The sequence below is a fragment of the Thalassophryne amazonica genome, chromosome 3, assembly GCF_902500255.1.
Source record: "Thalassophryne amazonica chromosome 3, fThaAma1.1, whole genome shotgun sequence".
In the NCBI taxonomy this organism is placed as follows: Eukaryota; Metazoa; Chordata; class Actinopteri; order Batrachoidiformes; family Batrachoididae; genus Thalassophryne; species Thalassophryne amazonica.
Genome location: NC_047105.1, coordinates 45,300,866 through 45,313,820, shown reverse-complemented (window position 1 = coordinate 45,313,820; position 12,955 = coordinate 45,300,866). Strand labels below are relative to the sequence as shown.

Genomic DNA, 12,955 nt, shown 5'->3' with positions numbered 1-12,955 from the left:
AATTCAGATCAGGGAGACAGATACCCTCTCTACTTTTAAGATTAGGCTTAAAACTTTCCTTTTCGCTAAGGCTTATAGTTAGGGCTGGATCGGGTGACCCTGGACCATCCCTTGGTTATGTTGCTTTAGACGTAGACTGTGTTTCATAATTATTGTATGGCCTTGCCTTGCAATGTGGAGCGCCTTGGGGCAACTGTTTGTTGTGATTTGGCGCTATACAAGAAAAAAGTTGATTGATTGATTGATTGATTCTTGTTTTATCCTACTGACAAATTTTAACCCACTTTATACATGTTATATGTTGGCTTTTAACTAACTTTTTTATTTGTACTTCTGATGCTAACGGTTTCAATTTGAACTGTTTCTTGTTGTTGTGGTGGGCAGATCAAGTGCCCCCCAACTGAGACGGTTCTGCTGGCATTGGAACCTGATTGTGTAAAGGGGTGACTTTGTTGTGATTTGATGCAATATAACAAAATTGAACTCTGACAACATCATGATTAACTGGGTTTATTTTTTTTATATCAGGATTAGAGTATTTTATGCTCGACTTGAGCCTATTAGTCCCACCCAACCATCACCACCATGAAAAAATTCTTGCACCTTTGACAAGGTACATCCAAGCCAAATTTTTTTCAGTATCCTTCCTTAAGTCAACTCAAAACCAATTTCAAAACTTTGTCTTTGTGAAAGTGTTACAAAACATCAAGATTGTTCTTCTACTTTGTTGGCTGTATCAAAGAACAGAATAGTTTTAGTAGTTAGGTGAAACTGACCCTGACTAACTAACTAACTAACTAACTAACTCTATCTATCTATCTATCTATCTATCTATCTATCTATCTATCTATCTATCTATCTATCTATCTATCTATCTATCTATCTATCTATCTATCACAAATATTTCAAAAGGACTGAGAAGAATCAGCCGGAAGAGAAAGTAATTTGTTCAAAACATATTGCGCTGTAAACCGGGCATCTGGTTCTTGGTCCCAACAACCTGTCACAAGCTTCTGCAGGGTACAGCCCTGGAAAAAAACAAAAAAAACAAAACAAAATTATGTTAATATATTCAATAACTTTATTTATTTTATTTTATTTTATTTTTGTTGTTGTTATGGACCAGATTTATTTAATAATCTCTAAAAGAATACTGTACCAACGGTATGTGTTCCCAGTGCTCAGGTATTGAGGGTCTGTTTTCCAAGTGAGCCACGTAGACAAGAAGTGTCTCAAACTTGAGTTTGGCTCCCAGTTCAAACTCATAAGGCAAGCGATGCTCAGGAACATCACCTGCAGATGGAGACACCATGAATTTTAGCAGCAAAGTAGCTGCATAAAAGTACTAATAACTTTGAAACAGAAATTGTGTATCAATTTAATGTGTGTTGCATTAGTAACCTCCACTCAAGAGTTTTGCCTTCAGTTTGTCTTTTCAGTTTTACTCTAAATGGCATGCCATTGAAATATAAATGCAGCTAATGTTTAAGCATCTTTCAATAAATATTCATATTAAATTTAACTACCTGAAGAGAGAGAGAGAGGTAGATAAATTTTCAAGGTGGTGGCCATTTTTTCAAGATGGCGCCCAGAAATATGTATTTTCCTCACATATTTGCACAGTCTTTGTTCATTTCTGTTAAATATTTTACTGTGGACTGAGGGATTTGAAATGAACTTCAGGTAATATTTTTTGAGGAAGCTTTGTTGTGATTTGATGCTATCTAAATGAAATAAATTTAATTTGAATTAAATAGAATGTTTTATGTTGTTTAGACGGATTGTTAATCATTTTAAATGGTTATTTTTAAAAAGTGTGCATGCATGCTATAGAACATGTATGCTGCAGAATGTGCGATAGTGGTTGGAGTAATACTAAAAATATTAGTAGTAATACTAAAAATACTAAAAATACTACCTCTGATAGTAGTAGAGGTAGTATTTTTGCTTTTAAATACTTTTCCCCGGGGTCTCCTCCCAGATGGACGGGCCTGGAACACCTCACTAGGGAGGCGCCCAGGGGGAACCCTTACCAGATGCCCGAACCACCTCAGCTGGCTTCTTTCAATGCAAAGGAGCAGTGGCTCTACTCCGAGCTCCCCACGGAGGACCAAGCTTCACACCTTATCTCTAAGGGAGACACCAGCCACCCTCCTAAGGAAGACCATTACAGTCGCTTGTAGCTGCTATCTAGTTCTTTCAGTCATGACCCAACCCTCATGACCATAAGCGAGAGTATGAACGAAGATTGACCAGTAGATCGAGAACTTCAACTTTTGGCCCCATTCCCTTTTCGTCATAACGGTAGAGTGAATGCAATACCGCCCTGCTGTGCCGATTATCCGGCCACGGGGAGGCTGGAACCTATCCCAGCAGTTATAGGGAATGAGGCGGGGTACACCCTAGACAGGATGACAGTCTATCACAGGGTCATGAGAGATCATTAAAAATAAATAAAACTTTTTTTATTCAATATTCAAAAGTTTGGGTGGGTCACAGAAGATTTTCAGATTTCAAAACTTACAACAACAGGAAGCTCAAGTGTCTTGTGTTGCAAGATGACCACAGTAAATTCAGTGCTCTCACATACTGTGACTGTGTTTCTGACAAAAGTAAAATTTAACCTTCAAATAGATCAGAGCATCGTGTGACAATCTCCCATAGTAGCAACCCCAAAGAGTAGACATCCGCCTGCAGCAGAGAACCGTCACAGCTTAGGTTTATAGCTCCTTCCAGGATCTCAGGGGCCATGTAGTGCAGTGTGCCAAGCTGAGAGTGAAAAGACAGACACAAGCATTTAATACTGTGATCTTTCAGCATTTTCCATTCCAAAAGTTTTCATTTTGATTCAAGTTCATGCCAGCATAAAGTACTAGGTTCTCCTATGCATCTGATTTGGTGAAGGTTCACCTGATTTCTAATAGCAATGATCCACACAGCTCTCACCTGCCGGACTGTGGTATTGCTCTGCCAGCGGGGACGATCTCTATATGAAGAGAGGACAGAGGAGCATCCAAAGTCACTCAGGACACAAGTACTGTCTGCTTTAACAAGCACGTTGGAGCTGCTCAGGTCTCTGTGGGCCACAGGAGGTTTGTGTGCACCTGTAACAAAAGACAGACAGTCCTATGAATAGTATTCACACCCTTGGGCTTTTATACATTCAAAGTATAAAAGAAAAAAGCAATTCTGGCTTCTCTATAATAAAAATTCAAAAATTATCATCTTTAAATTCAAACTAAACACAAATCTCTACTTGTTTTAAATGAAATAATATAAAATCTAAAATTCTGGATTGTATAAGTAATGGCACCCTTTAGTATAACACAAGTAAATCATCACCTTTACAACCACTTCCCTTTCCACAAGTCAGGGTTGGATAGATGAACATTTCCAAGTCAGCGAGTGTGGCCGGGACTTCCTCTACATCAGTCACTAAAAAATATCATCAGTATGGTACTGTTGTGTGGGCCGCTGAAGAGGAGGTACTGCTGGCCCACCACCACCAGAGGGCGCCCTGCCTGAAGTGCGGGCTTCAGGCACGAGAGGGCGCTGCCGCCTTTCAGGAACAGCTGGGGTGACAGCTGTCACTCATCAACTATGACAGCTGTCACCAATCTCCTGGTCATCAACCACACACACAAAAGCCGGACGACATCTCCACCTCGTCGCCGAGATATCGTTTGCCTTTAGAGGTAAAACTCTCAGCCGTGTTCAGTAGGTGCTACTGGTATTGTTATTGTGTTCCTGTTTTGGAGGTGGAGGTGTCTTACCCACCATTAAGGAACTGTCGCTGCTTGTATTTGCTGGGTGTACACACACCCAACACATAACTGTTTCTGCTTCCTGCCAGCAGTACCAGATCCGACAGCCGGAGACGGTGGCCACCTGGGGACTCGGAACTTGGCGGCTCCAGTATTCTCCAGGTTTGGTGGCAGTGGAAATCGTGTGGGATCTGGCTCTTCTCTGGACGGACGTCTTCTATCCTCGAGCCTGCCCACACATCACCTTTGTACATTTGACTCTGTCCAAATTCTGTATTTGTCTGTATAGTAAAGTGTTGTATTTATGGCTCATCTATTGTCCGTTCATTTACGGCCCCTGTTGTGGATCCGTGTCATTACACTTTCACAACAGGATATCTCGGCCAATGTCATGGATCCCGAGAGGCGTCAACCATCTGTTGGACAGCCAATGGAAGAGCAGGATGCACAGGCGTCTGCAGCGGGCGTGATAGGTGAGTTGCAGCAAATCCTCTCCGCCTTTACCGCTCGGTTGGATTTAATGACTGAGCAAAATGTCATCCTCAACCATAGGATGGAGGCTCTCACCGCGCAGGTGGAAGCGCGCTCTCAGGGCGTGGCTGCAGCTTCTCCTCCTGTTGATCTGGTGCCGAATATAGACGTTCCACTGGTCATCCAACGAACCCCCCCACCATCCCCTGAAGCTTACATAAGTCCCCCGGCGCCGTACGGAGGTTGTGTGGAGACGTGCGCTGACTTTTTAATGCAGTGTTCGCTCATCTTTGCACAGCGTCCCGTAATGTACGCATCAGACGCCAGTAGTGTGGCTTATGTCATTAATTTGCTTTGAGGTGAGGCACGCGCTTGGGCTACAGCGCTTTGGGAGCAGAATTCACGGCTCCTTACCAGTTACACTGGGTTTGTGAGGGAGTTCAGAACGGTTTTTGATCATCCTAACAGAGGCGAAACCGCTTCGACAGTGCTGCTGTCTATGAGACAGGGCGTCGGAGCGCAGCTGAGTATGCAGTCGACTTCCGCATTGCGGCTGCAAGGTCCGGCTGGAATATGGCTGCGCTCAGCACCGCCTTCATAAACGGACTGTCGTCGGTCCTGAAGGAGCACCTGGTGGCTAAGGATGAGCCGCAGGATTTGGATTGTCTAATCGATCTGGTTATACGTTTGGACAATCGATTAGCAGAACGCTGTCGGTAGCAAGACGAAGGACATGGCCGGGCACGCGCTGTCCCTCTCCCTTCCGGTTCCGACAAGGTTCCTCCCTCCCCACGCTCCACAGCCTCTGCGCTCCGTGTGGCAACAGCTCCCCCTGCAGACGATGCTATGGACACGAGCAGGGCCAGATTAAGGTCATCTTACAGACAGAGGAGAATGGCCCGCGGGGAGTGCTTTTTCTGCGGCTCAAATGAGCATCAGCAGAAAGACTGCCCCAAAAGGTTAAACATAAAATGCCCGCCCTTAGAGACTGGATTAAGGGTGGGTCCAGACATTCACGTGGGACGTACACGTATTTCCACATGTCTCCCAGTCACAATCCTGAGCGGGGATTTAACCTTTCAAGTCCCAGCACTGGTGGACACGGGGTCTGAAGGGAATCTGCTGGACAGCAGATGGGCAAGGGAGGTAAAGCTCCCTCTGGTGGCGCTTCCTTCACCTTTGAAGGTACGGGCGCTAGATGGCACCCTTCTCTCTTTAATCACACACAAGACACAACCAGTAGTTCTGGTCGTGTCTGGGAATCATCGGGAAGAGATAGAGTTTTATGTGACTCCATCTACTTCCCGCGTGATTTTGGGCTTCCCGTGGATGGTAAAACACAATCCCCGGATTGATTGGCCGTCTGGGGTTGTGGCTCAGTGGAGCGAAACCTGCCACCGGGAGTGTTTAGGATCCTCGGTTCCTCCCGGTTTAAGTGCTAATGAGGAGGTTATAGTTCCCCCAATCTGACGGCGGTGCTGATTGAGTACCACGATCTTGCTGACGTTTTCAGCAAAGATCTGGCTCTCACCCTTCCCCCCCACCGTCCACACGATTGTGCCATTGATTTGATTCCGAGCATGAGTACCCGTCCAGCAGGCTGTACAACCTCTCACGTCTGGAACGCGAATCAATGGAGACCTACATCCGGGACTCATTAGCTGCCGGGCTGATCCAGAACTCCACCTCCCCGATGGGTGCTGGTTTCTTTTTTGTGGGCAAGAAAGACGGCGGACTCCGTCCATGCATTGATTACAGAGGGCTGAACGAGATCACGGTTCGCAACCGATACCCGTTACCTCTGTTGGATTCAGTGTTTACGCCCTTGCATGGAGCCCAAATTTTCACGAAACTTGATCTTAGGAATGCGTACCACCTGGTTCGGATCCGGAAGGGAGACGAATGGAAGACGGCATTTAACACCCCGTTAGGTCACTTTGAGTACCTGGTCATGCCGTTCGGCCTCACTAACGCCCCCGCGACGTTCCAAGCGTTGGTTAATGACGTCTTGCGGGACTTCCTGCATCGGTTTGTCTTCGTATATCTAGACAATATACTCATCTTCTCCCCGGACCCTGAGACTCATGTCCAGCATGTACGTCAGGTCCAGCAGCGGTTGTTGGAGAACCGTCTGTTTGTGAAGTGCGAGAAGTGCGAGTTCCACCGTACTTCTTTGTCCTTCCTGGGGTTTATCATCTCCTCCAACTCCGTCGCCCCTGATCCGGCCAAGGTTGCGGCGGGGAGAGACTGGCCCCAACCGACAAGCCGTAGGAAACTACAACAGTTCCTCGGTTTCGCAAATTTTTACCAGAGGTTCATTAAGGGCTACAGTCAGGTAGTTTGCCCTCTGACAGCCCTGACCTCCCCAAAAGTCCCCTTCACCTGGTCGGATTGGTGCGAAGCCGCGTTTAGGGAGTTGAAACGTCGGTTCTCGACTGCACCAGTTCTGGTGCAGCCCGATCCTTGCCGCCAGTTTGTGGTTGAAGTGGACGCCTCAGACTCAGGGATAGGAGCTGTGCTGTCCCAGAGCGGGGAGTCCGATCAGATTCTCCATCCTTGTGCCTATTTCTCACGCAGGTTGACCCCAGCTGAGCAGAACTATGACGTGGGCAATCGGGAACTCCTCGTGGTGAAGGAGGCTCTTGAGGAGTGGAGACATCTGTTGGAGGGAGCCACGGTACCATTTACGGTTTTCACGGACCACCGGAACCAGGAGTCTATCAGAACCGCCAAGCAACTGAACCCCAGGCAAGCCCGCTGGTCATTGTTCTTCGGGTGTTTTGACTTCCGGATCACCTACCGCCCCGGGACCAAGAACCAAAGATCGGATGCTCTGTCCCGGGTTCACGAAGTCGAAGTCAAAACCGAGCTGTCGGAGCCGCCAGAATCCATACTACCTGAGTCCACTATCGTGGCTACCCTCACCTGGGATGTGGAGAAGACCGTCCGGGAGGCCCTGGCACGGAACCCAGACCCAGGTACAGGACCGAAGAACCGCCTCTACGTCCCACCAGAAGCCAGAGCTGCTGTCCTGGACTTCTGTCATGGTTCCAAACTCTTCTGACATCCGGGGGTGTGAAGGACCGTGGCAGTGGTCCGGCAGCGCTTCTGGTGGGCGTCCATGGAAGCCGACGTCCGGGACTATGTCCAGGCCTGCACCACCTGCGCCAGGGGAAAAGCTGATCACCACCGGGCACAGGGACTCCTCCAACCGTTACCTGTGCCCCATCGCCCCTGGTCCCACATCGGCCTGGACTTCGTCACGGGCCTCCCACCGTCCCGGGACATGACTACCATCCTCATGATAGTGGACCGATTCTCCAAGGCGGCCCACTTCGTGGCCCTCCCGAAGCTCCCTACGGCCCAGAAGACAGCGGACCTCCTGGTCCACCACGTCGTGCATCTGCATGGGATACCCATGGACATCGTCTCGGATCGAGGTCCCCAGTTCTCCTCTCAAGTCTGGAAGAGTTTCTGCCAAGAACTGGGGGCCACCGTGAGCCTCTCGTCCGGGTACCACCCGCAGACCAACGGACAGGCAGAACGGGCCAACCAGGAATTGGAGCAAGCCCTGCGCTGTGTGACATCCGCGCACCCGACGGCCTGGAGTGACCATCTGGCCTGGATCGAGTATGCGCATAACAGCCAGGTGTCCTCTGCCACTGACCTCTCCCTGTTTGAGGTATGTCTGGGGTACCAGCCCCCATTGTTTCCTGTGGTGGAGGGAGAGGTCGGTGTGCCCTCGGTCCAGGCCCACCTGCGGAGGTGCCGTCGAGTGTGGCGCACCGCCCGTTCTGCCTTGTTGAAGGCCCGGACGAGGGCTAAGGCCCATGCAGACCGTCGGCATTCCCCGGCCCCTGCATACCAGCCTGGGCAGGAGGTGTGGCTTTCTATGAAGGACATCCCCCTCCAAGTGGACTCACCTAAACTCAAGGACAGGTATATCGGTCCTTTCAAGATCCTCAAAGTCCTCAGTCCGGCCGCACTTCACTGCGGGTCCACCCGGTTTTTCATGTTTCCCGGATCAAGCCGCACCACACCTCACCCCTCTGTGCTCCCGGACCTGCGCCGCCTCCTGCCCGGATCATCGACGGGGAGCCGGCTTGGACTGTGCGTCGGCTCCTGGACGTCCGCCAGAAGGGCCGTGGCTTCCAGTACTTGGTGGACTGGGAAGGTTATGGACCCGAAGGACGCTCCTGGGTGAAGAGGAGCTTCATCCTGGATCCGGCCCTCCTGGCCGATTTCTACCGGCGACACCCGGACAAGCCTGGTCGGGCGCCAGGGGGCGCCCGTTGAGGGGGGGGTCCTGTTGTGTGGGCCGCTGAAGAGGAGGTACTGCTGGTCCACCACCACCAGAGAGCGCCCTGCCTGAAGTGCGGGCTTCAGGCATGAGAGGGCGCAGCTGCCTTTCAGGAACAGCTGGGGTGACAGCTGTCACTCATCAACTATGATAGCTGTCACCAATCTCCTGGTCATCAACCACACACAAAAGCTGGACGACATCTCCACCTCATCGCCGAGATATCGTTTGCCTTTGGAGGTAAAACTCTCAGCCGTGTTCAGTAGGTGCTACTGGTGTTGTTATTGTGTTCCTGTTTTAGAGGTGGAGGTGTCTTACCCACTATTAAGGAACTGTCGCTGCTTGTATTTGCTGGGTGTACACACACCCAACACATAACTGTTTCTGCTTCCTGCCAGCAGTACCAGATCCGACAGCCGGAGACGGTGGCCACCTGGGGACTCGGAACTTGGCGGCTCCAGTATTCTCCGGGTTCGGTGGCAGTGGAAATCGTGTGGGATCTGGCTCTTCTCTGGACGGACGTCTTCTATCCTCGAGCCTGCCCACACATCACCTTTGTACATTTGACTCTGTCCAAATTCTGTATTTGTCTGTATTTCGTTGTGCACGCTTCACAACAGTAAAGTGTTGTATTTTTGGCTCATCTATTGTCCGTTCATTTACGCCCCCTGTTGTGGGTCTGTGTCATTACACTTTCACAACAGGTGCTCTACAGTAATGCCCTCTGGAGAAGCCAGTTCTCAGATATTGGATAACTGTGCAAGAAGGAGACTAGTGAGGGAAGCCACCTGACAACATTGATTTTAATACTGGCATTTTGGCTGTACTCTCAGTGTGGGTAAGTATACCCCGAACGATATATCAGTCGGCTAATAATATTGACCGATAGTCCGTGATGCTGTGCACTGACTTTGTGTACTTCCAAAAAAAAACCACAAAAAAAAAAAAAAAAAACACAAAGAATTTGTCCTGTCCAGTGAAAAATTACATCAGAAATATGTCCAGCTTTTCATCCTAACAGCTCTTCATGCCTCCAGATGGCTTATAGCGTAGTGGATTGGTTTTTTGTGTTAGAAGAATTAGCAGCGTCAAATAGCTCCTTCAAATCGTCATCAGTCAGCAAAATAAACAACACCATGTTTAGGTTAACGCCGCCACGCCACCCCCGGTAATGTGAGCATGCGCAGTTGTCAGGGTGTGCGTTTTCTACTTTGTTTATTTTGTAAAGGTTTTCATATCGTCAAAAATAACGCAGATACTAACATGTTCTTGAAAGGATCATGGACTACGACAGGGTTTTTCTCTATATTGTCAATATATGTATTATCAAATATTAATGTCTTCTCTTTGATGTACTCTCTGTAATCATGTCTTTGAAAGTTTATGTGCCATTATTCCTTTAAGTAATTACTTAGCGTCAAAAGCAATGTTTCTGTGTAGGCTCTCAGTTGTCCAGGTGGTTTCCATAGTAGAGAAGCTTGAATCTTCGACTGGACTGGGTTGCTTGACGCGAGGACGTTTCGTTTCAAATCGCAGAAGCTTCCTCAGCTAAAATTCTTGCTCTGGAAGTCTGACTTCTGTCTGACTCTTGTAGAGAAGAATAAAACAGAAGCCAACAAAAGCTGGAGTTTAAACCTAACCAGACCCCTCCTACTGAGAGGCAGACTGCTATAGGCTAGTGACTAAACAATAGCTCTAATTAGCAACTATTGTGCTGTAGTTAGCACACCTAATGGCAGGACAGTTGTCCCTCTAATGATGGGATGGATGCCTTTGTGATGGCTCCCTTGATGACGTGAATGACTCATTACCATGAACAAAAGACTGAAACTCCTTTGACCTGAGTACCCCATTGTAAACAGTGTGTCTCAGACCCCCTCCCCAGTTAAGGCTGGGTTTCAAACGTTTCACAAAGAATGCCTCCTTGACCCCTCTCTCAAACCATTTCTTCTCTCTGGCTAATATTTTAACTTCCTTGTCCTCAAACGTGTGGTTAGTGTCTTTAAGGTGGAGGTGAACCGCAGACTGAGGTCCACTGGCGCCCTATCTGCGGTGCTGGTATAGCCTTTTGTGTAAAGGTTGCTTCGTTTCACCTATGTAGTGTTCGTTACAGTTTTCCTGACATCTGATAGAATACACTACATTGCTCTGTTTGTAACTAGGGATCATGTCCTTAGGGTGAACTAATTTCTGTCTCAAGGTGTTAACCGGTTTAAAGTAAACTGGGATTTTGTGCTGTCTGAAGATCCTCTGTAGTTTTTCCCCTACTCCTGCTAAATAAGGGAGAGACACTCCTCTTCTTCTTGTCTCCGTCTCCTGTCTATCTGGTCTCTTTGTTCCCTGGGACTTCTGCACTTTGTCCAGGGACCATTGTGGGTACCCACATACTGTGAGGGCTTTCCGGACACGTTGTTGTTCTTTAGCCCTTCCCTCTGCAGTTGTAGGCACCTGTAGGGCTCTGTGTTGAAGCGTCCTGATCACCCCGAGCTTGTGTTCAAGGGGGTGGTTTGAGCCGAAGAGGAGATATTGGTCAGTGTGAGTTGGTTTTCTGTAAACCTCTGTCTGGAGCTGCCTGTTCTCTCCAATCGTAACATCACAGTCCAGGAAGGCTAAATGGTTGTTTCTGCCATACTCACTTGTGAACTTGATATTGGCGTCCACCGAGTTGATGTGTTCTGTAAAGTCCTCAACTTGCTGTTGCTTGATTTTGACCCATGTGTCATCAACATATCTGAACCAGTGACTGGGAGAGATGCCTGTGAAAGACGTCAAGGCTGTCTTCTCCACTCGCTCCATGTACAGATTGGCCACAATGGGGGATACCGGAGACCCCATCGCACAATCATGAATCTGCCTGTAGTAATTCCCCCTAAACAGGAAATACGTGGTGTTGAGACAGATCTCCAAGAGTTGGCAGATGTGGTCTGGTGTGAGTTTGGTCCTTTCAAGTAGAGACACATCCTCCAGCAGTCTCTGCCTCACAGCTGAGACGGCCTCAGCAGTGGGGATGCAGGTGAACAATGATGTCACATCAAATGACATCATAGTTTCATCTGCCTCCAGCTGTAGGTCCTTGATCTTGTTCACAAAATCTTGTGTGTTCTCCACATGGTGGTCTGAGTTACCCACTAGAGGAGCCAAAATCCACTTGAAGTACTTGGCCAAATTGTACGTGATGGAATCTGTGCTACATACAATAGGCCTGAGTGGCACGTCCTGTTTGTGGATTTTGGGCAGTCCATAGATGCACGGAGTGGCGTCCCCAGGGTACAGTCTGCAGTATGTCTGCCTGTCGATGAGTCCCTTTTTCTTCTTATAGCCGCTCGTGGGGTCTCTCTTCAGACATTGGTATGTGTTGGAGTCACTGAGCAAGTTGTTGATCTTGGCCTCATAGTCCGATGTGTTCAGGACCACCGTGCATCTGCCTTTATCCGCTGGCAGGATAAGGATGCTTTGGTCCTTTTGCAGTGCTGACAAAGCTTTCCGTTCTTCTCCTGTGATGTTGGACAGAGGAGGCTTAGCACTGTTCAGCACTGCTGTGACTCTTAGTCGGAGGTCCCCAGCTTCTGACTCTGACAAACTGTTATGTTTAATGGCTGACTCTACTGCAGTGATGTAATCTACTGTCGGAATATGTTTAGGGGTCACTGAGAAATTTAGTCCTTTAGCGAGCACATCCTTTTCTGTCTGTGTAAGAACCCTGTTGGAGAGATTCTTTACCCAATTTTCCCTGTTGTCACTAATTTGTCTGGGTGTATCTTTAAAAATACTCCCACTGAAAGTACCCCTTTTCTGCACTTCCAGAGCAAGAATTTTAGCTGAGGAAGCTTCTGCGATTTGAAGCGAAACGTCCTCGCGTCAAGCAACCCAGTCGTCGAAGATTCAAGCTTCTCTACTGTCAAAAGCAATCATATACGCTCAATGGTTCAAGTGCATTAAGACTGTCAAACAGTGAGCAGATGATCTCTGACCATTCAATGTGCAGATTGTCCATCTAGAATGTCAGACTAGTTGGCTGGGGTCATGATTAACTAATCGCAGATGTGTACTTTTGTTTAATGGTTATTGAAAGCTTAGGAGACAGGACTCATATCAATATAGGACCAGACTTTGTGTCTTTCCATTGTTTTGTGATATCGTCATTCCTATATGCTGTATGTAACGATACTCAATAAAAGGAGAGGCAAATGGGCGGGACCTTTAGGACGGACGACAGTTCTTTCTGAAGGAGCTTCTCGTTTGTCCTCTCCTGTACAGGATAAAGAAATTCAGTGTCTCTTGCGTGATCATTCCTGTGTGTGTAAACTTTTCAGGTCTAACTCTGAACAACTCTAACATCTTGGTCCTTCGGAGCCGGGTGCCAACAGACCGGAAACTTGTCGGCCCATCACGGAGAACGCCCGTGGAAGTCTGCGGCCGC

At 48.1% G+C, this 12,955-nt stretch overlaps 1 protein-coding gene across 1 annotated transcript in view; it reads right to left on the bottom strand.

The window, feature by feature from the left end:
* Positions 1-905: 905 nt before the first annotated feature.
* LOC117507749 (bone morphogenetic protein receptor type-2-like) overlaps positions 906-12,955 on the bottom strand; it is an 83,515-nt gene continuing 71,465 nt past the window's right edge. The window contains exons 8-11 of the mRNA XM_034167560.1: positions 2,947-3,104; positions 2,625-2,769; positions 1,160-1,293; positions 906-1,028 (exon numbers count right to left, since the gene is read on the bottom strand). Coding sequence (XP_034023451.1) covers positions 906-1,028; positions 1,160-1,293; positions 2,625-2,769; positions 2,947-3,104 — 560 coding nt within the window. The remainder of the gene's footprint in view (positions 1,029-1,159; positions 1,294-2,624; positions 2,770-2,946; positions 3,105-12,955) is intronic.